At 53.0% G+C, this 27189-nt stretch overlaps 1 protein-coding gene across 3 annotated transcripts in view; it reads right to left on the minus strand.

Annotated features, from left to right (window-relative positions):
* Window positions 1-27189, minus strand: part of LOC123745438 (bumetanide-sensitive sodium-(potassium)-chloride cotransporter) — a 389884-nt gene that overhangs the window by 152508 nt on the left and 210187 nt on the right. For all 3 annotated transcript variants that reach the window (XM_069300604.1, XM_069300601.1, XM_069300603.1), the window contains exon 10: window positions 20988-21136. In XM_069300604.1, the coding sequence (XP_069156705.1) occupies window positions 20988-21136 (149 nt within the window). The remainder of the gene's footprint in view (window positions 1-20987; window positions 21137-27189) is intronic.

A 27189-nucleotide genomic window follows, 5' to 3' on the forward strand; every position in this document is an offset into this window, starting at 1 on the left:
ACGCATCCGGAAGGCGGTCAGTGCTCACACCACGACACGAAGTTGAAACAACAGGCTGCAGTAGCCGAACCAAAGTGACATAGGCCCAACTAGGCTCAGGAACATACACGAGCAAGCGTGCAGCCAGGACCCAGCGCGACCGCCAAAGCAACCTATGCCCGAATGTCAGCCCAAGACATGCCACCTAAGATGGCAGCAAGCACAGCAAACCAACGAACATCAAGGGCATGGGGAGGGACCGCAGGCCGGCTAGACAGAAGGACCCAGCGGACGACCGGAGAGATCGGAATCCGAGAACAGGGAAGGGAAACCGGATTAACCCAAAGCGCAGCCCAGCCTCAGAAGCCGTGGCGCACAAAGAACGGCAGAGAGCCACAACCAGACACAAGAAGAAGCACCCCAGCCCAACAAACAAGCAACAACAACCGCAGGGGACCCCTCTGAAACTGACGGGGCCACAACAAATCAAAGGGAATAGAGGAAAAAGCACCCTGACCCAGAGCAGGACGGGTCAGGTGGAGCATGAGCAGGCCAGAGGTGAACAATGTCCAAGACAACCCATGAATGGTGCAGAAGGAACAACAAAACCGGAGCACTCCGAAGCAGCTCTGCCAGTGCCACACGAGACAAGGCGACGGTATGCGGCCAGAAGACGGCCCTGAACCACCACGAGAGGAAGGACAAGACCACGACAACAAAGAGCGCAGTACACCTACAAAGAGACAAAAAGAAAAAGAAAAAGAAGGACCACCAGAAAATCCCATACCGCCGCCGAAATAAAGCATGCAGGTGGGACATATTAAAAAAAGCCACCTGATCACCATCCAGATGGTGAGAGACTCGAGTCAAAAGTACCAGACCAGAAGACTCGAGGAGAAGACCGAACCAGCTATGCCATGAACCTGACCTACCATGTAAAAGAGGCAGAGCCAAGAGAAAACTCCCGGGAAAACCCCGAGACACGAAGTGAAAAACGGGGACACCGCAACCCGCACGAGTGGCACCACCAACCCCAGCAGGGTAGAACGAAGCACACGTCGCTGAGGAAGGAAGGAAGGAGAACAACAAAAGACAGGTACCGCACTAAAACAAAGACGTACTGTCCGAAAAGGAACAAAGAAAAGTCGTAGCTAAGGCCAGAAGCCAAGCACCCCCGGCCCCAACAAAAAGGAACGGTAGGGGCAAGAGTGGGTGATTGGAAAGCTATATATACACCAGCACACATTGCAACACAGAAGCTAGTAGTGACAGACAAAGAGAAGAGGAAGAACTCAAAGCTACACCGGAACACCGGGCCTGTGCTACAACAGGAAACGGAACAAGAACACATCCCAACCTAGCACGAGCATGAGAATAGCCAATATGTACGTACCAAGATACACAACAATGTGTAGGAGAGAGGTAGGAAGACATAAAAAGCAACGAAAAGACCCGAAAGACAGTCCAAGCACTGGAAGCCAGGAACAAGAGCTTAAGCAATCGGCAATAGAAGGTACATGAACCATACACACAGACTAGTAGCAAGGAAAAGACAACACTCGCCCAACTCAAGCGCTAATGAGAGAAGAAAACCCCACATGAGCACCAAAACTCAGACCCTAAGAACAGGAAACATGGCTTCCAACCCATAGGAGGAAGGGGAGGAGTACAAAAGGTGCATATACACGCCGTACATATATAAGGCAATCGTACGTGTATATGGAACATACATACGGGCGAACCACACGTCAAAATCCGACCAGAATGTCAACTAGGCCAACCCACACTCTGCGCCCCCACAATGGTCGCCCAAGGGAAAATCGGGGAACGCCCCAAGAATATTGTGGAAAACACCTCGATAACTCAGTAAACCAAAAATCCAAAGATAGGAAATGTCAGGTTAGGTGAGGTTAGGCTAGGACAGTGTCATACCAATTCGCCATGTGGATATCAGTTCAATGGGGAAATGTCAAAGATGAAAATCAGCGCTCGCCGATGTCAAACCCGGGCAACCACTGCGGAAATGCAACACATCTTCTTGAGGTAATCTTGAGAGGATTTCGGGGCTTTTATAGTGTCCCCGCGGCCTGGTCTTTGACCAGGCCTACACCCCCAGGAAGCAGCCTGTGACAGCTGACTAACACCTAGGTACCTATTTTACTGCTAGGTAACAGGGGCATAGGGTGAAAGAAACTCTGCCCATTGTTTCTCGCCAGCACCTGGGATCGAACCCAGGACCATAGGATCACAAGTCCAGCGTGCTGTCCGCTCGGCCGACTGGCTCCACATGGGCCAACCCAACTGCTACTTGGGTCAGACATCATTATGGTTCGGAACGCGCACAAGGGTGCTGCCAGGTACTGAACGAAGGGCAATGAATAAGCATCTAAAGTCCCGGCCAACAAAGTCACCAGACCACAAAATCTCACCTGGAGAGCAGAGGCACTATCGGGTCATGACACAGCGTAGCCGTGTCGTGGTCTGGGAACATGGCTAATAGAGCATGTCCAGAGATGCGTGTGCAGAATCGGTGCAGAGGAGAGGTGGAGAGGTGGAGGCGGCGCCACTCCTAGCCACCCCCACATACATAAGGAGAGAAGTAACTGGATGTGTCCCCCCACATAGAATCCTAAATGACCCCAAGAACCAGGGGTCGATGACTGGATAGATAAGATGAGCGAGAGCAGTGTATAACCCGGGAGAAAGTGCGCTGAACACCGACACACGCTCACACCAACCAGAACAAAACAATCACCCATGGTGCATGCGCAGGACACACAAGGTCCAGGCTGCACCACACGACCCTCGGGGAGGGTGCCAACAAGGAATATGAAAACCAGTAACAGTAATGGCGAGACAAAGGACGGAAAGAGGCGACAATTAAAATCACAAACAGCATCGAAAGAGGAGAAAAAGGACGGAAGAGTACCATCTAGTCCTAGAAAGGACTGGAGGTAAGCCCCACTGGACAGACATTCCAATAACGCACCCAATAGCATCCGTGACCAAGGATCATGCAGGACCTGATAAGATATGGAACAAACTTGCAGGACCTGATAAGATATGAAACAAACTCCTGCCCGAAACGCTTTGCATAATAGTGGCGTTAGGCATTGTATGTACTACCTCTATCTATAAATCGATCAATTTTTGTAAAATCTCTTGTATGTATGTACCTTACCTGAATAAACATTTATTATTATTTTATTATTAAACGCGGGGAGGAACCGACGCCCAAAGATAACTCGTACGCAGAGGGGGGGGGGGGGAAGGAAAACCCCACTCCTTGTAACAGTAAGCCCCACTGGGAAGGTCAGAAAACCCAGGCGGGGTCCAATGGGGCCCCAAGGGCCCCAAGTCAGCCCCTCCCCATCCCCGAGATCCCCCACGTCAGGCCCCATTGGGCAAGTTGTCCTCCAAAGCCCCGGCCTCAAGAAAAAGCCGGAGCAGCCAAAAAACCAGCGTTGAATGTAATGAAACGCCATTTTCTGGGTGAGCCCCGGAGGCTCCCTGGAGCTTATCGGGCTAATGTGTGTTATGTTAGACCGGGACATTAGCTATGGAGTTCAGACCTACCAGGGACCAGCGCCAGAACCTGGCCCCTTCAGAGAGGTTTCAGGGAGCAATGGCCCTGGAAAACCCCATATGGTTGGGGGTTTTCCTTATCTGCCATCGACCGGGGTTAGGCACCCAGAAAGGTAGGCGTAACAAAACAAACCCCACATGGTAAAAAACTACAACAAAAACCGAACAGAGAGGTAGAAAACTCCCTACAATCCCAAGGAAAACAATCAAACAATCAATTTACTGCCGCGCCGGTCGTCCGCGCAGCCCTCCCCTCCCCGGGAGGGGGAGGGGGGGGGCCCCGGACCTCACCGCGCCGGCTGCCGTCAGTTCGGAAACTAGGCTTCAACCAACGCGAAAAAATCCCGCCGACCGGATGGGAGGGAGGGTAACCAGGGAGCCTCCGGGGCTCACCCAGAAAATGGCGTTTCATTACATTCAACGCTGGTTTTCTGGGGGGAGCCCCTATGGCTCCCTGGAGCTACATACCCAAAGAGAAGGAAAAATGGGACTTACCCGGGAGGCGGTGGCCACAAACTCCTCAACTCGAAGTCGAGACAACTGGCTGCAACCTGCGACCCAAAGCAACACAAGAACGACGAGGAGCAGGGACATTCACCAAATAACGGGCGGCCAGGACCCTGTTCGACTTCCAAAATCCACGCGCCCGAATATGAGCCCAAGACATATTACCAAACACGGCAGCCAAAGCCGCAAACTTCCTAACGTCATGGGCGCGAGGATAGACCGCAGGCTGGCTAGATTTAATAACCCTGCGGACAACCTGGGAGACCCGAGCCCTGGAACAGGGAACGAGGGAAACCGGATCAACCCAAAGCGCATCCCCAGCCACTCCGGCCGAAGCGCGCAGGTAACGGCGAAGTGCAGCAACAGGACACAACACATGATGCACCCCCGGCCGAACCAACCAAGCATCAATGACCCACGGACCCCTCCGGAAAGCAGCCGTCTCGTTCTTTGCCAGAAAGGACGGAGAAGGCTGCAAACGGACAAACCTACCCCCAGGACCAAAAGAGCAGTAACCCCTGCGCCGGAGGAGAGCATGAAGCTCCCCTACCCGGCCCCCAGAGGCCAATGCCAACAAAAACAAAGCCTTGGAAAAACAATCAGGAACCGAAGGGGCCACCACAAACCGAGGAGAGGAAAGATAGGAGAGCACCCTGTCCAAGGACCAGGACGGCTCAGGCGGCGCATGAGCAGGCCGGAGGTGAAACATAGCACGGGAAAGCTTACGAAACGGGGCGGATGTGACGTCCACCCCGAAAGCGAGCTGGAGCGGCTCCGCCAGCGCCGCACGATACGAGGCGACAGTATTAGGCATCAATTGACGGTCCTGAAAAAGCCAAGTAAGGAAGGACAAAACAACCCGATCCGAGAGAAAAGACAACCTATGAAGAGCCAGAAAATGGCGAAAGGAACGCCAGGAAACTTCATACTGTCGCCTAGACGAAGCTCTCAGGTGGGACACCATCAAAGAAGCCACCTGATCACCATAGAAATGGTGATACACCCGCGTCAAAAAGACCAGACGCGAAGAGCAGAGGAGAAGGTCGAACCAGCCCCGTACCGGATCGGGCCGACCTGCTGAAAGAGGCGGAGCCGCGGGAAACGTCCCGGGTTCGGGCACCGAGCCAGAAGCACCGGAAACCAAGGCTGGGCCGGCCACCAAGGGGCCACGAGGACTACTCTCACCGGGAATGTCTCTAACCGAACCAGAACCCGAAGCAACAGCTGGACCGGAGGAAAAAGGTACAGGTAACCCCACCTCGACCAGTCCTGCCGAAAAGCATCCACCGCGAACGCCTCGCAGTCGGGGAAGGGCGTCACATATAGAGGGAGACGCCGGGACCACGCCGACGCGAAGAGGTCCACATCTGGGAGACCGTACGTCTGGCAGATCCAACGAAACGAGTCGTCGTCGACCGTCCATTCCGTGGACAGGGGAAGGAAGCGAGACAGACCGTCCGCCAGAACGTTGGACACTCCCCGGACGTGAACCGCACGGAGAGCCAAACCCCGAGAATCCAGCAGACGAACCACTCGAAGGGACCAACCCCAAAGAGCCAAGGACCGAAGAGAACCCCCGCGGTTCAGGCAATGAACCACCAGAGAACAGTCCGAATGGAGGCGAATGGTCGATCCCCGAGCGACCCGAACCCTCCGAAGCGCGAACCAGACAGCCGCGAACTCCCGAACCGTGCTGTGAGCCCGATGGAAGAACGGACCCCACCGTCCCTGGCCTGCCTGGTGAGCACTGGTCACAAAGCCCCAGCCGAGAGACGACGCGTCCGTGAACACATCGAGCGAGGGCTCGGGAAGGCGCCAAGGCACCGAACCCCGAAAAATCCGAAGAGGAAGACGGTGACGCAGCAACCGACATAAGACCCCCGGAGGGCGAACCCAACGATCGCGAGAGAGGCGGAAAGGACGTCCCCGAAGGAACCAAAACAGACGCCGAAGCCAAACCCGACCCGGCGGGTAGACTAGCATGGCGAAGTTCAGACTCCCGCACAACCGCTCGAGCAACCGCCGAGTGACCCGGGACCCTCTCAGAAACAGCAAACGGCGGTCCCGCAGCCGCCGCAACGCCACCGGAGGAAGAGACAAGGAAGAGGTCCGAGAATCCCAAACAAGACCCAGCCAGGTCCGAACCTGGGACGGAACCAGATGGGACTTCCTCCAGTTCACCAGGAACCCGAACCTGGCGAGCTGGGAAAGAACCAAATCCCTGGCGAGCAGACAAGCTGACCGACTGGGAGCCCACACCAGCCAGTCGTCGAGGTAGGCCAAAACCCGAATCCCTAGAAGACGCAGACGGGTCACCACAACTCGGGTCAGACGCGTGAAAACGCGAGGTGCCAGATTCAGGCCAAAAGGTAGGCATCGAAAACGGTAAGCGTGACGCCCTACCACGAAGCCTAACCAGTCCCTGAACCCCGGATGAATAGGAACGTGCCAATACGCGTCCTTTAGGTCCAGGGACACCATCCAGGCACCCGGCTCCAACAGAAGCCGGACCTGAGACAGAGTAGTCATCCGAAAGGAGGGGCAAGGAATCCAGGGGTTCAGACGGGACAAGTCCAGAATGAACCTCAGATCCGCACAGTCCCGTTTCGGCACTGGAAACAGGCGGGAAACCCACCTGAGGGACGTAGTCGGTTCGAGCACGCCCAAGCGCACCCACTCCAAGATGACTTGACGAAGCGCAGGAGAAGAGACCTGCCCTGTTAGCCCCGAACCCCCCAAAGGAGGACGAGTCGCCCAACGCCACCGCAGGCCGGATGACACGACCGAAAAGGCCCACAAATCGTGGGACCAAGCGTGGGCAAACAGAGCGAGCCTCCCCCCCATCGCCCAGTCAACGGGGCAAACTGCGAAAGGGCCGACGCCCCGCACGAGAACCCAACCGTCGAACAGGGCGAACACTGCGCCGCCCAGACGACGCTGGCCCCAAAGGGAACAACGGCTCAGAAACCGGCACCAAAGGCCCACCTCGACCAGCGGAAACCGAAACCCTGGCACGACCCCTCCGAAACTGCCGAGAACGACTGCTCCGGAGAATCAACAAGTCCGCCATAGGACGACAACTAGCCGAAGCCGCATGCAGAAACTGGGACACCGCAGACTCTGCAAACAGCAACGGACAAAAAGGAGACGAAAACCTAAGAGCCAGGGCCCAAGCGGAATCCAAAGAGAGGGCGAGCACAGCCTGACGGCACGCGAGGCGAGAAGCAAAAAACAGAGACACCGCTTCCTTCAGGATGGGCGCAAAGAGCTTCAACAGTGCAGCCGACGCCCTAGCTGCCGAAGAAAGCGCCCCGGACGAAGGCCCTTCAGCCAACGCTCCCACATCCTCCTCGAGCCAAGCAGAAGAGAGCTCGAGAAGGGAAAAGAAACGCAAGACCGAAGCCAAATGCCCACGGGAGCGCAACTCCTCCGCAACCAATGAAGCCGAAAGCTGAGGAACCTGCACGTGAAGCTGGAAAAGGCCAACATCCCGAGAAAGCACAGGAGCGAATAAGCACGCATTAAGGTGCTCAAACTCGCCCCCCAGGTAAACCTGCATAAAAGTAGCAGTCTCGCGCCAATCAAGCGTGCGGGTCCGACAGAACCCATGCCACGCCCCCAACGAAAAGAAAGGGCAGTCTGCTAGCCAGGAAGACCCCGGAACCTCCAAACGTACCCAAAAACGGGAAGAAGAACCGAACTCAAACGAGGACGGATCCATTGGGGAGGCATAACCCGGGTCTCGCAAGAGGTATGCAGCAAGAGCTTCCCGAGCTACCTTCGCGGAGAGACGGGAAGTAGCAAACCCCTGTAAAGACGGAGCCGAGGTACCCAAAGGCGCCCGGAACCGAACACGGGGAGGAGCCGAACCCAAATCATACTCATACAGGGAGGGAGGATAAGAAAACCCCTCCCCCTGCAACAATAAACCCCGTGGGGAAGGCAAAAGCACCCAAGCGGGGTCACAGGGGGCCCAAGGCCCCCAGGCCGACTCCTCCCCAGCCCCAGGATCCCTTACGTCGGGACCCGGGGCAGAGCCGTCCTCCAAACCCTCTACCCCTGAAGAAAAGGTAGAGTCCAAGGGAAAGGCAGACAAGGGGGCCTGCTGGTGGGACCCAGAAGCCTCGGCAGGAGGAACCGGCTCAAATGCCTCCGTCCCCGACCCGGATGGGGCAGCCCCCGAAGCAGCCCGAGTCTCTCCACCAACTAAATCCTGTGCCAAGGCCGAAAGCCGCATACGTTTCGGAGCCGGACACAGGGGGGGAGGTGCAGGAAGAACCACAGGGGAAGGACCAGAGGGCGTTGGAGTCAAAGCCATAGCAATCAACGCCCCCAGGTCAGGGTCCCTAAAGCCAAAACGGGGCAGCCTCGGGGCATCCAGGCGGGAAACCGACCTAGCGCGTTGCAATAACCTAAATCTAACATGCAACGCTGATGCTGCCTGTACTCTAATAGGAACATCCTCAGAGTAAAACCTGAGCACAAGCAGAGAACAGGACTTGCAAGACTCCGGGTCAAAGGTGTCATTGACCCAACAGGCAGCATGACGGAGGCAAAACAGGTGACTGTCACCCTGAGACAAGGGCACACTGCAACCTTCAAACCCGCACAAGGCAGGCTGGAACTCGGGAGACGCCTCCATGGGTCCCCGAGCCCCGACAGGGGTTTCCAGGGCCCGTAGGGTAGCAACTACGGGAAGCCCGGGCAAGGTGTTGCTAACCGGTTAAGAAACCCAAACAAAACACGGGTAAATGATAATACTGAAAACCCCTGGGACGTGTACAAGCACGGGGGCCTAGCAGAGGACCACCAAAACAATACCAGGGGAACTATGGGCCCACGAGGCAGCACCTCCACCAGGCAACCAAAAACAAAACAAAAGAAAAACCCCGCAAAAGTACACCGTCCCCAGAGCAACAGGAACCGGTCGCCGCTTAGGTGGCAGGCCGCGCAACACCTTGACGCCCTAACCAGCACAAAACCACTCCCTACCCAAGGCCAAACAAGGGCCCCAAGCCCCAGCTGGTCCCAAGGGCGAGGCAGATGCCAAGCAGCAAAAACCTCTACGGGAGCGGTTCCCGAACGCCCCAGAGAAGATAACCCTGACACGCAAGGGCAGTACTCACAGGGCGCCTAGGGAAGGAAGCCCTAGGCGCATGCAGCCCCGGCACTGATGAAGTACTCCTGGCCACCGCACACCACAACAACAGCAGAGAACGCCACACGAGGCAAACACCGCCAAGGAATTTGAGGCCAGAGAAGCGTCTATCCCGGTTGACACTAGCTTGCGAATTGACGGCAGCCGGCGCGGTGAGGTCCGGGGCCCCCCCCTCCCCCTCCCGGGGAGGGGAGGGCTGCGCGGACGACCGGCGCGGCAGTAAATTGATTGTTTGATTGTTTTCCTTGGGATTGTAGGGAGTTTTCTACCTCTCTGTTCGGTTTTTGTTGTAGTTTTTTACCATGTGGGGTTTGTTTTGTTACGCCTACCTTTCTGGGTGCCTAACCCCGGTCGATGGCAGATAAGGAAAACCCCCAACCATATGGGGTTTTCCAGGGCCATTGCTCCCTGAAACCTCTCTGAAGGGGCCAGGTTCTGGCGCTGGTCCCTGGTAGGTCCGAACTCCATAGCTAATGTCCCGGTCTAACATAACACACATTAGCCCGATAAGCTCCAGGGAGCCGTAGGGGCTCCCCCCAGAAAAGCAGGAAGAGAGCGAGTCCACTGGTCAGACCCCAGAGCTACGGCTGGAGGAACAGACTCAAATGCCTCCGATGCAACCCTAGAAGAGGCAACCCCCGAAACTGCCCGAGTCTCTAACCTCAAAACCCTGCCCTGATCCCAAAGCCCTCAGACGACTAGGAGCCGGGAGCACAGGGAGGGGTGGGGGGGGGGGCGAACGAACCACTGCAGGGGAAGAACGAGGGGGACACGGACTGAACCAAGGCCGATGCAACCAATGCCCTCAAATTCGGGACCCGAGAAGCAAACCAGGGCAGCCTCGGGGCACCCGGGGAAGCAACCAAACTAGCGTGTTGCAGCAACCTATCCAGCAATGCACGAGCCGCCTGCACTCAGAGAATGTCATCAACACATTGGGTGATTGGAACCACAAAGAAGCAAACAAAGCTCGCAGGACTCGGGGTCAAATGTGTCCCTGACCCAACTGACAGCATGACGGAGGCAAAAACAATGAGCGTCCCCTGACACAAGGGGACAGAGCAACCTTCAAACTCGCAGAACGCGAGAGGATACTCAGGGGTTACACCCAATGGACCCGAGTGCCCCCTAGGGGTTTCCCAGGGGGCCCCTAGACTGGGTCTGCTAAGGGATATTCTAGGCAAGGTACTGCTAACCCGCGCCCCTAACTACCAAGCAAACTGCTAAAAGCTGAACTCACGGGACATGTCCACTCACGAGGGCGAAGCAGGGGGAGCCACCCCACACAACGACCCTAATATAAGGGGGAGGGAGAACACAAGGCAGACTCCCCCCCCCCCCACCCACCAGGCAAAAAGAAAAAGAAAAGAAAAACCTCGCAAGAGGACAACGTACCCGAAGAGAGCAATGCCGGCCGCTGTTAAAGGTGAAAACTAGCTATGCAGTACCCCACGCCCCACCAGTGCAACAACTACCTCTTACTCCAAGGCAAACAAGGGTGGAATCCCCCCCACACACTCGGGGTGGCCAAACACCAAGCAGCAAAAGGCCAACAGAAGTAGACCAAAGATAACTTGTGGAAGGGAACCCCAAGCCCCAAGGGCAGTACTTACAGGGCACTCAGGGAAGGTGACCCTAAGCACATGCAGCCAGAGTACCTGAGAATATTACTCCCAGCTCACGACCACCGTAAGAGCAGCACTGAAAACAAGTAACAGCACAGAGAGAAGACTGGAGCTGGAGCCACATGACTGTGCATGATCCCATCAGCTGAGGAACTGGGGGTGCAGATCGCTGGCACGAGGGTCTGGGGCTCCCCCTTCCCCCTCTCGGGGAGGGGGAGAGCTGCGCAGACATGTGGCAGGACTCGTGTGACGTCATGCTTGTTTGCTCTTTTTCCGTGGCGCTCGTTGCTTGTGTGACGTTTGATGATTTTCGTTGTTAACCAGAATAGGGGTTTGTTTTGTGGTGTTTATCTTTCTGGGTGCCTGTTCCGGTTGATGGCAGATACAGAATACTCCAAATCACATGTGGATTTCTATGGGCCATTGCTCCTTGTGCCTCTGTGAGGGGGCCTGGTTCTGGCTTGTGGTCCCCAGTAGGCCTAGAACTCCACCCACATCGACTGATGCAAAATAGTTAGGGTATCCCTATCCGCCATGGATACCTCTGGGGAGCCATAGGGGCTCCCACCAGAAATGAGAGAAGTGGGATAAGGCTGAATTAAAGGCATGGCCCAGCACAGTCTTCCAGTAATACAGATTAGGGGAATAGAAGCCCACCATCACCTCCCGAAGAGAGGAACAAGCAGCTTAAGAGGCACCAACAAGGGCCCCAAGTGCAGGCAACCAAAAATCATTCACAGGCATCCAGTTCTCCATGGAATGTACCAGAAAACAGCTCCATGGCAGCCCAAACACAGAAAACCTTGTGATTCTTCGTGATATTAGTCCCAGAGAGCAAAGGCAACTGACCATGCAACTGCCACATATGCACATCCTGGGACAAGGATGGTGAAAACAGGGAAGCCTGAAGCCATACAGCATCAACACCACCCAAAAATGCCTAACAAGCCAAACTCACTTTGTGATACTCAAGCATTTGGGTATGGTAAATGCCATATCAGGCCCTCAAGGAAAAAGAGAGGATTGCCTGCAACCAAGAGAATCAAGAACCTCATATCATAACCAATATGAAGCAGCTAGCCCAGATTCAAAAGAAGTTGAAATCATCAGTCATAAGATCTGGTCCTTAGTCCAGGCCTTATGGCACAAGGCACGAGGAAGAGGCATGAGGAACAATGGCCTGTAGAATCCCCTGTGTGGTTAGAAGCATTCTATGTCTGCTATCGACCGGGTCAGGTACCTAGAAAGGTAAGCCTGACCAGTAACAATATTAAAATATTGCTAATGAAAGCTGAACTAGTGGACAGAACTCCTCAAATGAAAACAAGCAAACAAGCATGACATCACCACGTCACCAAGCCTCTGTCTGAGCAAACCCTCCCCCCTTCCCGGGAGGGAGAAGGGAGAGGCTGGATGTCAAAACACACGAAAAAATGCTGACCGTAGAGAGGGAGGGTTGCTGAGAGCCTCTGGGTCTCAGCCAGAAAATGGCATTTCATTACATTTAAAGCTGCTTTTCTTAGGGGAACCTCGTTGGATCCCCGGAGCTACTTACACAAAGATAACACAAAAGGGACAAACCCAGGAGGCGATCACCAATGTAGCAAACATACAAACGTCAGGGGCACAAGCATAGACCACAGGTGGGCCTGATCGAAGTACCCAGGTGACGACTTGGGAGACCCAAACTCTGGAACAGGGAAGAAGGGAAACCAGTCAACCCAAAGAGCGTCCCCAGCCCCCAAGGCCGTGGTGTGCATTAAACGGCAGAGAGCTGCAATCGAACAAAACACATGATGCACCCCCAGCCAGATCAAACATCAACAACCCAAGAACCCCTCCCGAAAGGAGCATTCTTTGTCTCATTCTTTGCCAGAAAAGAAGGAGACAGCCGTTAACAAACGAAGCAACTACCAGGACCAAAAGGGCAGAAACCCCTGCGCCGAAGGAGGGCATGAAGCTCCCCCGACCCGCAGAGGCCAATGCCAACAAGAAAGGAGCCATATGCCAAACAAACCTGAAACAAATGGGCCACCACAAACCGAGTTGAAGAGACAAAGGAGAGCACCCGGTCCAACGACCATGATGGCTCAGGCAGCGCATGAGAAGGCCGGAGGCGAAGCAACGCCCGAGAAAGCTTGCGGAACAAAGCAGAAGAGGCATCCACCCCGAACGCAAGCTGTAGCAGCTCCACCAGCGCCCCACGATACGAGGCAACAGTATTGGACATAAGATGACAGTCCAGAAACAACCAAAGAGAAAGGACAACACCACCCGAAGAGAAAGTGAAGCACAACAACGAAGACGTAAAAAAAAACAGAGGAACTGCCAGGAGACCTCATACTGCCACCGAGACAAAGACCGCAGGTTGGACACCAAAAAAAAAGCCACCGGATCACCATAGAGATGATGATAAACAAAACAACCCAAACAGAAATAGAAGACAATCTACATAGAGTCAAGAAGAGCCAAAAGGACCTACAGGAAACTTCATACTGCAGCCAAGATGAAACTCGCAGGTAGGATATGATCAAAGAAGTCCCCTGATCACCATACAAGTGGTGATAATCCTGCATCAAGAAAACCAGACACGAAGACTGGAAGAGAAGATCAAATCAGCCATGCACTAGGCCGGACCGATCTGCTGAAAGTCTGAGCCGTGGGAAGACCCTCGGGTTACAAGTATCTCTGGGAATTCTCATTATCTGCTGATGTAGACCTGACCAAATGTAAACTGTGTCAACAAAATTATTCGCACACCCTCCGTCACTATGTGATGGAGTGCGAAAAGATATGTGAATTCAGAGACAATTCTATAAACAATGTTCCAGCAATGTGTAAGTATTTAATTTAAAATGATCTGCTACCAGAAATTTTAGCCAAATATCCCCAGTTTGTTAACTGTAGGTAGTAACTAAGTGATTGTAACCTATCCACCGCTGCCCCCTGGATGGGGGGTCGGTGTGCAGGACAAACATATCAATTGTGACACTAGCTCCCCACATATGTCAGTTACTTAATTTAGAAACTGTACTTGTGGTCGATCTTGAACCCATTTATGATGTGATGACTTATACTGAATATTGTAACTAGCTCATCAAGATTGTAACTTGCTTAGCTAAATGAATTGTGGAGTTCAGTCCCTGAGCCCATTATGTGCCTCTCTAACCCATTCCAATACTGCCCACAAGATGGGTATGGGGTGCATAATAAATGAACTAAACTAACTTGCAGCAAAGGGCAAAAAACCAGCGTTAAATGTAATGAAACGCCATTTTCTGGGTGAGCCTCTACGGCTCCCTGGAGCTTATCGGGCTAATGTATGTTATATTAGACCGGGACATTAGCTAAGGAGTTCAGACCTACCAGGGACCAGCACCAAAACCTGGCCCCTTCAGAGAGGTTTCAGGGAGCAATGGCCCTGGAAAACCCCTTTGTGGTTGGGTTTTCCTTATCTGCCATCGACCGGGATTAGGCACCCAGAAAGGTAGGCATAACAAAACAAACCCCACATGGTAAAAAACTGAAACAAAAAAACGAACAGAGAGGTAGAAACTACCTACAATCACAAGGAAACAAGCAAACATCACACTTTATTGCCGCGCCGATCATCCGCGTAGTCCTCCCCGCCCTGAGAGGGGGGAGGGGGAGCCCCGGACCTACTGCGCCGGCTGCCAAGCTTCAGTTCGGAAGCTAAGCTTCAACCAACACAAAAAAAAATGCCGACCGGTGGGAGGCAGGGTTGTCAGGGAGCCTCCGGGGCTCACCCAGAATATGGCGTTTCATTACATTCAATGCTGGTTTTCTGTGGGGAGCCCCTACGGGTCCTTGGAGCTTCATACCCAATGAGAAGGAAAAGAAAGGGCTAACCCGGGAGGCGGCCACCACAAACTCTGCAACGCAAAGCCGAGACAACAGGCAGCAACCTGCAACCCAAGGCAACAAGAACGCACAGGAGCAGACAAGCATAAAGAATGGGCGGCCAAGAACCTGTGCAACCCTCAAATCCCTGCGCCTGAAATGAGCCCTAGATGTCACCAACACAGCAACAAAAGCTGCAAACGTCTGAACAGCACGGGTGCAAAGACAGACCGCAGGCTTGAAGATTAAAAAACTCTGTGGACGACCGGGGAGACCCGAGCCCTGAAAACAGAGAACGAGGGGAACCGGATCAACCGCAGCGCATCCCCAGACACGGTACGCAGGTAACGGCAAAAAGCACAATCGGGCAACACAGGACGCACCCCCGGCCAAACCAATCAAGCATCAATAACCCAAGAACCCCTCTGAAAAGCAGCCGTCTCGACCGTCACCAGAACGGAAAAAGGTTGCACATGTACAAATTTACCACCAGTACCAAAGAGCAGAAACTTGAACCGAAGGGGCTACCACAAATTGAAGAGAAGATAAGAAGGCACCCTGATCAAGGACCAGGATGGCTCAGGCGAGGCAGGAGCAGGCCAGAGGTGAAACAAAACACGAGAAAGCATACGAAATGGGGCAGATGTGACATCCACACCGAACGCAAGCCGGAGCGACTCCACCAGCGCTGCACAAAATGAGGTGACAGTAAAAACATCAAAGAACTGTAGTCCTGAAAACCCAAGAAAGGACAAGACAACCCGATGCAAAAGAGACGACAACCTACGAAGAGCAAGAAAAAATGCATAGAAACACCAGGAACGTCATACTGTTGCCAAGACGAAGCTCGCAGGTGGGACACCACCAACAAAGACACCTGAACACCACAGAGATGGTGATACCCGCATCAAAACACCAGACACAAAGAGCCGAGGAGAAGGCTGATCCAGTCACTTACAGGACCGATCCGACCTGCCGAAAGAGGCGGAGCCGTGGGAAAACGCCCCGGGTTCGGACACCTATCAAGTAGCGCCTGAAAATAAAGCTGGGCCGGCCACCAAGGAACCATAAGGACGGCTCTCATGGGAATGGGCTGCAACCGAGCCAGAACCCGAAGCAACAGCTGGACCAGAAGAGGAACAGGTACCCCCACCTCGACCAGTCCTGCCAAAAAGCATCCACCGTGAACGCCTCACAGGTGGGTAAAGGCGACACATGAAATGGGTGACGCCTAGACCACACCGACTCGAAGACGTCCATGGCCAGAAGTCCATACGTCTGACAGAGCCAACAAAATGAGTCGGCAATGACTGGGCCAAACCGCGAACAGAGGAATGAACCAAGACAGCTGTCCACCAGGACGCAGGACACACCCTGGACATGAACCTCACGGTTAGCCAAACCCCGAGAATCCAGCAAATGAGCCACTCTAAGTAATCAACCCCAAAGGTCAACACCTAAGAGAAACCCATGGTTCTGGCCAGAACCGCCAGAGAACAGTCCGAACGGAGCTGAATGTTAGAGCACCGAGTGACCCAAACCCTCCGAAGCGCAAAAAAGACAGCCACAAACTCCTGAACCGTGCTGTGAGCCCGACGGACGGACAAACTCCACTATCCCCGGCCGACCTGATGAGCACTGGTCACAAAGCCCCAGCCGAGAGATGACCCATCCATGAACACATCGAGCGAAGGCTCGGGGAAGTGCCAAGGCACGGAACCCCGAAAACCCCAAAGAGGTAGCTGGTGACGCAGCACCAACACAAGATCCCCGGAGGAACGAATCCAACGATTGCAATAGGCGGAAGGAGAGTCTCCGAAGGAACCAAACAGACGCCGAAGCCAAACCCGACCCAGCGGGCAGACCAGCACGTCGAAGTTCAGACTCCCGCACAACTGCTCAAGCAACCGCTGAGCACCCCGGGACCCCCTCATGAACAGCCGAAGGCGGGACCACAGCCGCAGTAACACTTCCGGAGGGAAAGACAAGGAGTGGCCCAAGAGCCCTAAACAAGGCCCAGGTCTGAACCCGGGACGGAAACAGATGGAATGGCCTCCAGATCACCAGGAAATCAAACCCAGTGGTCTGGAAAGAACCACACCCCTGGCGAGCAGACAAGCGGACCGACTGGGAGCCCACACCAGCCAGTCGTCGAAGTAGGCCAGACACCGAATCTCAAGCAGACTCAGACAGGGCACTAAGATCCAGTAAAGATGCAAAAATACACCAAGTGCCAATTACAAAATAGGGAAGGCAACAAAAGTAGCAATCCTGAAGCTCCACCACCAACTGTGCCAGTCCCGGAAAATTGGAGAGGAACGTGCCAAGAATTGACCTGGAGGTCCAGGGCCACCATCCAGGCACCCGGCCCCAACAGAAGCTGGACAGGAGACGACAGTCCTCCGAGGAGGGCATAGAATCCAGGGTGCAGACTGAAGAAGTCCAGAAGAACCGCAGATGCGAAAGGCCCATGACTGCAAAGAGCAGACGGGAACCCCAGAAGGAAGGGCGGATCAACCACGTTCAACGCACCCACTAAGATGACATGATGAAGCACAGGGGAAGACGCCCACCCCGCCAGCTCTGAACCCCCCCAAAGGGGGAGAAGCCATCCACCGATGCCACCAGAGGCCGGAAGACAACCAAAAGCGCCCACCAACAGCAGGACCATGCAAGAGTCAACAGAGCAAGCTGCTCCCCCAGCGCCCCGTCAACAGAGAAGAGAACAGAGCCCCTTCCGAAAGAAAAAGTACACATACACATATACACATTATGTATATACACATACATATACTTATACACATACATATACTTATACACATACACACAAGGTATGTTACATACACATGTGTATACACATATGCACACACATACAGCATACACATGTACATGCATACACACACACATACTCTTTAAAAGAAAAGTACAAGCCGCCGACCAGTGGGCAGAGAGCACCACACCGACCAGGCAAAGAAGGCACAAAACTGCATCAAAAGGCCCACCTCGACAACAAAACCTCAAAGTCCCAGCACGACCACAACATGTGCCAAGACCCAAAAAGATCAGTCTACAAGCCAGGAAGACCCCGGAACTCCAGAAGGCAGAACCAGGTCACACACGAGGAAACAAAGCCCCCTGAACCCACAAAAGGGGGCCCAAGAGGAAGAAACCTCCAGAACGAAACCAAAGAACCCAAAGGAACCCGGAATCGAACAAGGGGGAGCCCAAACCACCACATTTGCCAGCGGAGAAACACCACAGAAAGGCAAAGCACAGCCCCAGACAGAACCCCCAGGGAAACGGTCATAACAGACCGAAAACCAAGGGACAAGGTGTGGGAGCAGGCATAACAGCCAGGGACACTGAGCCCAAATCCAAGCACCAGACCCAAAACAGACAAAAAGGGAAACCTGGTGTAAAATCAACACCCAAACGTTCCCAGAGAACAGGAAATGGGCAGAAAACACCAGAAAAGCAAAGAAACGACAACAGGAGAATAAAACCCCCTGAAAAAAGGTGAAACCTCACCAAAGAAGCTCATTCGCACACCCAGTCGCATGTAAACAAACCGCAACACGGCCCTGGTGGCCATGCCGGGAAACCGGCAGACGAAAATGGCCGCCAGAAGAGAGGGCTGTGACCGACGTTAAAGATACGAAAACGTGCCAGTAAAAGTGGGAAGCAAGCAGACTGGATGGGTGAAAAACTCCGCCCAAAAGCAGAAAACCCAGGCAGGGGCAAATCGCCCCAGAACTGATAGCAGGCATCCCCCACAGCCCTGGAAACCAGCAACAGAGGCCCAAGTGCAGACCCGTCCTCCAAGCCCTCCGCCCTTAAAGAAAAGGAAGATTCCATGGGAAAGGCAGCAAGAAAGGGCCGCTGGTAAGACCCAGAAGCCTTGGCAGGAGGAACAGGCTCGAAAACCTCTGTCCCCCAACCCGAACGGGGCAGCCCCCGAAAACCGCCCGAGACTCGGCCCCAACTAAACCCCGCCCCGACCCCAAAACCCGCAGACGGTCCGGAGCCGGGAACAGGGAGGGAAAGGGGCGAACAGCACCTAACCAAAACGGGGCGGCCTCGAAGCATCCGAGTGGGAAACCAACCTAGCATGTTGCAGCAACCTAACCTAGCTTGCAACACGGATGGAGCCTGTACTCTGAACAGTAATAACATCAGGAGAGTACTGGAGAACAAGCAGAGAATCTCTCTCGCAAGACTCTGGGTCAAGGTGTCAGTGACCCAACAGGCAACATGATGGAGATAAAAGTGGCGACTGTCACCCGGAGACAAGGGCACAGCAACCAACGATCCCGTACAAGATGGATTGGAACCCAGAATACACATTCAATGGTCCCCCGAGCCCAGACAGGGGTTTCCAGGGCCTGTAGGGTGACTGCTATGGGAAGCCCGGGCAAGGTGTTGCTAACCAGTTGAGAAACCCAAAAATAACAAGAGGGTAGAGGATAGCACTGAAAACCCCTGCGACGTGTACAATCATGGGGTCCTAGCAGAGGGCCACCAAACACTACCAGTGGAACTATAGCCACACTAGGCAGACCCCCACTATGCATGAAAATAAAAACAAAAGAAAAACCCCGCCAAAGTACACAGTAACCAGAGGCAACAGGAACCGGTCGCCGCTTAGGTGGCAGGCTGAGCAACACCTTGATGCCCTAATCAGCAGAATACCAATCCCTACCCAGGGCCAAACAAGGGCCCTAAGCCCCAGCTGGCCCCAAGGGCGAGGCAAATTCCGAGCAGCAAGAACCTCTACGGGAATGGTTCCCAAACGCCCCGGCACAGATAACCCTGTTACGCAGGGGCAGTACTCACAGGGTACTTAGGGAAGTCAGCCACTAAGCGCATGCAGCCCCGGCACTGATGAGGTACTCCTGGCCACCGCACAACACAACACATGGCAGTGAATGCTACACAAGGCAAACACCGCCTTGTGTGGCCAGAGAAGCGTCTATCCTGGTTGACATTAGCTTACGAACTGAAGCTTGGCAGCCGGCGCAGTAGGTCCGGGGCTCCCCCCCCTCCCACTCTCGGGGCGAGGAGGGCTGCGCAGACGATCGGCGCGGCAGTAAAGTGTGATGTTTGCTTGTTTCCTTGTGATTGTAGGGAGTTTCTACCTCTTTGTTCGTTTTTTGTTTTAGTTTTTTAGTTTTTTACCATGTGGGGTTTGTTTTGTTATGCCTACCTTTCTGGGTGCCTAACCCTGGTCGATGGCAGATAAGGAAAACCCCAACCACAAAGGGGTTTTCCAGGGCCATTGCTCCCTGAAACCTCTCTGAAGGGGCCAGGTTCTGGCGCTGGTCCTTGGTAGGTCTGAACTCCTTAGCTAATGTCCAGGTCTAATATATCATACATTAGCCCCGATAAGCTCAAAGGAGCCGTAGGGGCTCCCCACAGAAGAGTATTGAAAACCTAAGAGCCATGGACCAAGCGAATTGTATGGAATGAGCGAGCACCACCAGCCGGCACGCGAGATGAGAAGCAAAGAACAGAGACACCATTTCCCGCAGGATCGCCGCAAACAGCTTCAACAGAACAGCCGACGCCCACACTGCCAAGACCAGCACACCAGACCCCGGATCGGTCCTAGCGCCTCCACATCCTTCTCAAGCCAGTCCAAAGACAGCTCGAGAAGGGAAAAGAAATCTAAGACCAAAGCCAAATGGCCACGGGCACACAAGTCCTCAGCAAATATGGCAGGCAAAAAAAAGGAGGAAACCAGCACGTGAAGCTGCACAAGGCCATCATCCCGAGGAAGGGCCTGTAGAATATGCTAATTTGTTAATTTTTTGTTTGGGGGAGTTCTGTCCAACAGTTCGGCTTTTAGTAGAAATATTTTAACCAGATAGGGTTTGTTTTGGGATGCCTACCTTTCTAGGTGCCTGACCTGGTCGATGACAGAAATAGAATGCTTCCAACACACAGGGTTTCTATAGGCCATTGCTCCTCGTGCCTCTCAGAGGGGGGGCCAGGTTCTGGCTTGTGGTCCCCGGTAGGCCTAAGAACACCATGTGCTTGACTAATGCCAGGGTCTAATATGTACATTCATATCAGCCCGGATAACTCCAGGGAGCCAAAGGGGCTCCCCCGAGAAAATAAACCGAGACATTGAAATAATTCAGTAATAATAAATCTTTGTGGCAACTTGCCCTACACGGCTTGGTTGGTGCAGACCATCCCAGGGAGAATATCATGCCGGCACCTGTATCATAAATATCAGTACCTGTAAATAAATAAGTAAATACCATACTCACTTGAAAACTGTTTTGAGTACCATATTGACAAATTGGTGTTCCATCTTCACCTGGATATCCAGTTTTACTGCAGGATTCATTGGTAAACACAGGATTCTCCCAGATGTTACTAACATTGTCCTTATACCTAAGGTATATGGTCTCGTTACCTTAAAAGAAAAATTAGTTATTAATAATCAAAATTTCAATAATCATATTACTCATTTATGAATTAAGTTATAGCTTTAACTCTATCCTCCTTTCTCACTACTCTCAGATCCCACTCTCCCTCCCTCCCTCCCATCCATAACATTAGACAAGACAAGACACAGAGGGATATGATCACTACACAGATCATGTTCTATGGTAAGAAAAAGACAATGTGAACAATAAAATCTTATTTAAATTAACAGGAGGCAAGAGGCAAGACAGAAGACTTCAGTAGCAGCTGGATATGCAAATGATTAATAGGGACAGGAAATTCTCATACAGATGATCAAAAGCTTTCAGGACGCCTTGAGACCAAGACTGAACAAATAACTGCTTGTGTCCAAAGTAGCAGCTATTCACCAAGAAAATCTAAGGCGAAAATTGACAGTTTAATGGGAAAATTCTCCATTATTTTATGTTGCATTAATGAATAAGAGAAGTTCTCGATGTCGGTGTCAGCATCAGTGTGTTGGTGTCTGGTGTGGATGGTTGAAAGTGGGTATCTTGAGTGGGTATTGGTGTCTCAAGTGGTTATGGAAATCTGAGTGGGTGTGGGGTGTCAGGAGTGGGTGTGGGTGTCTGAAGTGGGTGTGGGTGTCTGGAGTAGGTGTGGGTGTCTGGAGTGTGTGTGGGTGTCTGGAGTGGGTGTGGGTGTTTGAAGTGGGTGTGGGACTCTGGAATTGGTGTGGGTATCTGAAGTGGGTGTGGGTGTCTGGAGTGGGTGTTGGTGTCTCAAGTGGTTATGGAAATCTGAGTGGGTGTGGGGTGTCAGGAGTGAGTGTGGGTGTCTGAAGTGGGTGTGGGTGTCTGGAGAGTGTATGGGTGTCTGGAAGGTGTGTGTGGGAGTCTGGAGTGGGTGAGGGTGTCTGGAGTGGGTGTGGGTGTCTGGAGTGGGTGTTGGTGTCTGGAGTGGGTGTGGGTGTCTGGAGTGGGTGTGGGTGTCTGGAGTGGGTGTGGGTGTCTGGAGTGGGTGTGGATGTCTGGAGTGTGTGTGGTTGTCTGAAGTGGGTGTGGGTGTCTGGAGTGGGTGTGGGTGTCTGAAGCAGGTGTGGGTGTCTGGAGTGGGTGTGGGTGTCTGGAGTGGGTGTGGGTGTCTGGAGTGGGTGTGGGTGTCTGGAGTGGGTGTGGGTGTCTTGAGTGGGTGTCTGGAGTGGGTGTGGGTGTCTGGAGTGGGTGTGGGTGTCTGGAGTGGGTGTGGGTGTCTGGAGTGGGTGTGGGTGTCTGGAGTGGGTGTGGGTGTCTGGAATGGGTGTCTGGAGTGGGTGTGGGTGTCTGGAGTGGGTGTGGGTGTCTGGAGTGGGTGTGGGTGTCTGGAGTGTGTGTGGGTGTCTGGAGTGGGTGTGGGTGTCTGGAGTGGGTGTGGTTGTCTGAAGTGGGTGTGGGTGTCTGAAGTGGGTGTGGGTGTCTGGAGTGGGTGTGGGTGTCTGGAGTGGGTGTTAGTGTCTGTAGTGGGTGTGGGTGTCTGGAAGGTGTGAGTGGGTGTCTGGAAGGTGTGTGTGGGTGTCTGGAGTGGGTGTGGGTGTCAGGAGTGGGTGTGGGTGTCTGGAGTGGGTGTGGGTGTCTGGAGTGTGTGTGGTTGTCTGAAGTGGGTGTGGGTGTCTGGAGTGGGTGTGGGTGTCTGGAGTGGGTGTTGGTGTCTGGAGTTGGTGTGGCTGTCTGGAGTGGGTGTGGGTGACTGAAGAAGGTGTGGGTGTCTGGAGTGGGTGTGGGTGTCTGGAGTGTGTGGGTGTCTGAAGTAGGTGTGGGTGTCTGGAGTGGGTGTGGGTGTCTGAAGTAGGTGTTGGTGTCTAGAGTGGGTGTGGGTGTCTGGAGTGGGTGTGGGTGTCTGAAGTAGGTGTGGGTGAATGGAGTGGGTTTGGGTGTCTGGAGGTGGGTGTAGGTGTCTGGAGTGGGTGTAGGTGTCTGGAGTGGGTGTGGGTATCAGAAGTGTCTGAAGTGTGTGTGGGTGTCGGAGTGGGTGTGGGTGTCTGAAGTGGGTGTGGGGTGTCTGAAGTGGGAAGTGGGTGTGGGGTGTCTGAAGTGGGAAGTGGGTGTGGGTGTCTGGAGTGGGTGTGGGTGTCTGGAGTGGGTGTGGGTGTCTGAAGTGGGTGTGGGGTGTCTGAAGTGGGTGTGGGGTGTCTGAAGTGGGAAGTGGGTGTCTGGAGTGGGTGTGGGGTGTCTGAAGTGGGAAGTGGGTGTGGGTGTCTGAAGTGGGTGTGGGTGTCTGAAGTGGGTGTGGGGTGTCTGAAGTGGGAAGTGGGTGTGGGTGTCTGGAGTGGGTGTGGGTGTCTGGAGTGGGTTTAGGTGTCTTGAGTGGGTGTCTGGAGTGTGTGTGAGTGCGTGTCTGGAGTGGGTGTGAGTGTCTGGAGTGGGTGAGGGTATCTAGAGTGTGTGTGTGGGTGTCTGGAGTGGTGTGGGTGTCTGGAGTGGGTGTGGGTGTCTGGAGTGGGTGTGGGTGTCTGAAGTGGGTGTGGGGTGTCTGGAGTGTGTGTGAGTGTCTGTAGTGGGTGTGGGTGTCTGAAGAGGGTGTGGGTGTCTGGAGTGGGTGTGGGTGTCTGGAGTGGGTGGCTGGAGTGAATGTGGGTGTCTGGAGTGGGTGTGGGTGTCTGAAGAGGGTGTGGGTGTCTGAAGTGAGTGTGGGTATCTGAAGTGGGTGTCTGGAGTTGGTGTGGGGTGTCTGGAGTATGTGTGCATATCTGGAGTGGGTGTGGGTGTCTGGAGTGGATGTCTAGAGTGGGTGTGGGTGTCTGGAGTGGGTTTGCATGTCTGGAGTGTGTTTGGGTGTCTGAAGTGGGTGTGGGTGTCTGGAGTGGGTGTCTGGAATGGGTGTCTGGAGTGGGTGTGGGTGTCTGAAGTGGGTGTGGGTGTCTGGAGTGGGGGTGGGTGTCTGGAGTGGGTCTAGGTGTATGAAGTGGGTCTGGGTGTCTTGAATGGGTGTCTGGAATGGGTGTTTGGAGCGGGTGTGGGTGTCTCGAATTGTTGTCTGGAATGGGTGTTTGGAGTGGGTGTGGGTGTCTCGAATTGTTGTCTGAAGTGGGTGTCTGGAGTGGGCATGGGTGTCTGAGAAGAGGGCATGAGAAGAGGGCTTGTAATGTTTCGCCTACCTTCCTGGGTGCTTTCCCTGGTCGATGGCAGACAAGACATACTCTAAATATAGAGTGCTCATATGGCCATTGCTCCCTGTGCCTCTCTGAGGGGGGCCAGGTTCTGGCTCTGGGCTCCAGATAGACACTAGATTTCTCAGGACTGATGACACCAAACTAATATGGCACATGTCAGTTTTATAGTTTCAGGGAGCCGACGGGGCTCCCCACAGAAAACATTGTGTGAGGAGTGTATGCTATTCTTTTCAACTTTAGAATCACTTTTAAGTACTGTACACGGAAAGAGAAATATTAAAAGAATTATTCACGACAATTGTGAGAACAAAGTTGGAATAAACAGCAGTTGTATGGTGCCCATATCTCAAGAAGCAAATCAATAAACTGGAAAAGGTAAAAAGATATGTAACCAAATATCTCCCAGAACTGAAAAGCAAGAGATAGCAGGAAAGAAGAGGGTTAGAGGCATTAAATATACCAAAGCTAGAATATGATCACTATGTACAAAATATTAATTTTGTAATAAAAAATTAACAAAGCAGAACTGTTAAAAACTGTAACTGCACGAACAAGAGGACATAACTTCAAACTAAGGAAACAAAGCCATCCCACAAACATTAGAATGATCATCTTTTGCAAACAGAGTGGCAGACAGTTAGAACAAGTTAACCCAAAATCATTTACGTCCTCTAATTACTCAACACAAAGCTGCTATTAGGACAATATCCAACTCTGGCCCCAGACATCACTTGGTACCCCTACTCAAACCTCTGAATATGTTAGATATTAAATCACTGCACATTCTCTCATGTGTTTTATACATATATAAAATGCTGAACTGTAATGCCAATCCTGACCTCAAAAGCTTCATTGAAGGTTGTAACAAAACCCATGAGCACCACACCAGAAACAAATACAGTTTTGATATTCCAAGAGTAAGACTTAATCAAACTAGAAATGCTCAACAAATCAAGGGACCCAGAATGTGGAATGACCTTCCCAATCATGTTAAAGACTGTACCTCTCTAAACCAGTTTAAGATAAAAACTAAGCTCTACCTAATAAATTCCTTGTAACCGACCTTACCCCTCTATTGTCAACCCATGTCTGTTTTTTTAAACAACACTGTTTGTCGACCTAATTGTATTTGTGCTGCTTTTTCTGCAATGTTCCCCCTTTTTTATTTTTATTTTTATATGTTCTCAACACATTTTATACTTTAATCTCAATTAGAATTCAGTTTTAGTCTTTAATGTTTTTCCTGCCCGAAACACTTTGCGAAATAATGGCTTTAGGCATTGTATGTACTAGCTCTATTTATAAATGCGTGTATAAATTGTATATAATATATTATATATTATGTGTATAAATTTATACACCACAATCTCCGTGGTGTAGTGGTAAGACACTCGCCTGGAGTTCCGCGAGCGCTATGTCATGGGTTCGTATCCTGGCCGGGGAGGATTTACTGGGCGCAATTCCTTAACTGTAGCCTCTGTTTAACTCAACAGTAAAATGTGTACTTGGATGAAAAAACGATTCTTCGCGGCAGGGGATCGTATTCCAGGGACCTGCCCGAAATGCTACGCGTACTAGTGGCTGTACAAGAATGTAACAACTCTTGTATATATCTCAAAAAAAAAACAAAAAAAACCAGCGTTGAATGTAATGAAACACCATTTTCTGGGTGAGCCCCGGAGGCTCCCTGGAGCTTATCGGGCTAATGTGTGTTATGTTAGACCGGGACATTAGCTAAGGAGTTCAGACCTACCAGGGACCAGCGCCAGAACCTGGCCCCTTCAGAGAGGTTTCAGGGAGCAATGGCCCTGGAAAACCCCATATGGTTGGGGGTTTTCCTTATCTGCCATCGACCGGGGTTAGGCACCCAGAAAGGTAGGCGTAACAAAACAAACCCCACATGGTAAGAAACTACAACAAAAACCAAACAGAGAGGTAGAAAACTCCCTACAATCCCAAGGAAACAAGCAAACAAGCAAACATCACACTTTACTGCCGCGCCGATCGTCCGCGCAGCCCTCCCCACCCCGGGAGGGGGAGGGGGGAGCCCCGGACCTACCGCGCCGGCTGCCAAGCTCCAGTTCGGAAGCTAAGCTTCAACCAACGCGAAAAAACCGCCGACCGGTGGGAGGGAGGGTTTCCAGGGAGCCTCCGGGGCTCACCCAGAAAATGGCGTTTCATTACATTCAACGCTGGTTTTCTGTGGGGAGCCCCTACGGCTCCCTGGAGCTTCATACCCAAAGAGAAGGAAAAGAAAGGGCTAACCCGGGAGGCGGCCGCCACAAACTCTGCAACGCAAAGCCAAGACAACCGGTCGCAAACCTGCGACCCAAGGCAACAAGAACGCCCAAGAACAGACGCACATATGGATGGGCGGCCAAAAACCTGTGCGACCCACAATTCCCTGCGCCCGAAATGAGCCCGAGACGTCACCAACACAGCAGCAATTGCTGCAAACGTCTGAACAGCACGGGCGCAAAGACAGACCGCAGTAAGAAGGAAAACACTGCGGACGACCCGGGAAACCCGAGCCCTGAAAACAGGGAACGAAGGAACCGGATCAACCACAGCGCATCCCCAGGCACGGTACGCCGGCAACAGCAAAAAGCACAACTGGACAACACAGGACGCACCCCCCGGCCAAACCAAACAAGTACCAATACCCCAAGAACCCCTCCGGAAAGCAGCCGTCTCGACCGTCGCCAGGACAGAGAAAGGCTGCACACCAATAAAGCTACCACCAGTACCAAAGAGGAGGAAACTGAAACCGAAGGGGCTACCACAAACTGAGGGGAAGAGAAGAAGGCACCCTGAACAAGGACCAGGATGGCTCAGGCGACTCATGAGCAGGCCGGAGGGGAAACAAAACGCGAGAAGACGTAATAACCGTCATACAGTCTCCAAGACGAAGCTCG

Source organism: Procambarus clarkii, chromosome 44, assembly GCF_040958095.1.
Source record: "Procambarus clarkii isolate CNS0578487 chromosome 44, FALCON_Pclarkii_2.0, whole genome shotgun sequence".
Classification (NCBI taxonomy): Eukaryota; Metazoa; Arthropoda; class Malacostraca; order Decapoda; family Cambaridae; genus Procambarus; species Procambarus clarkii.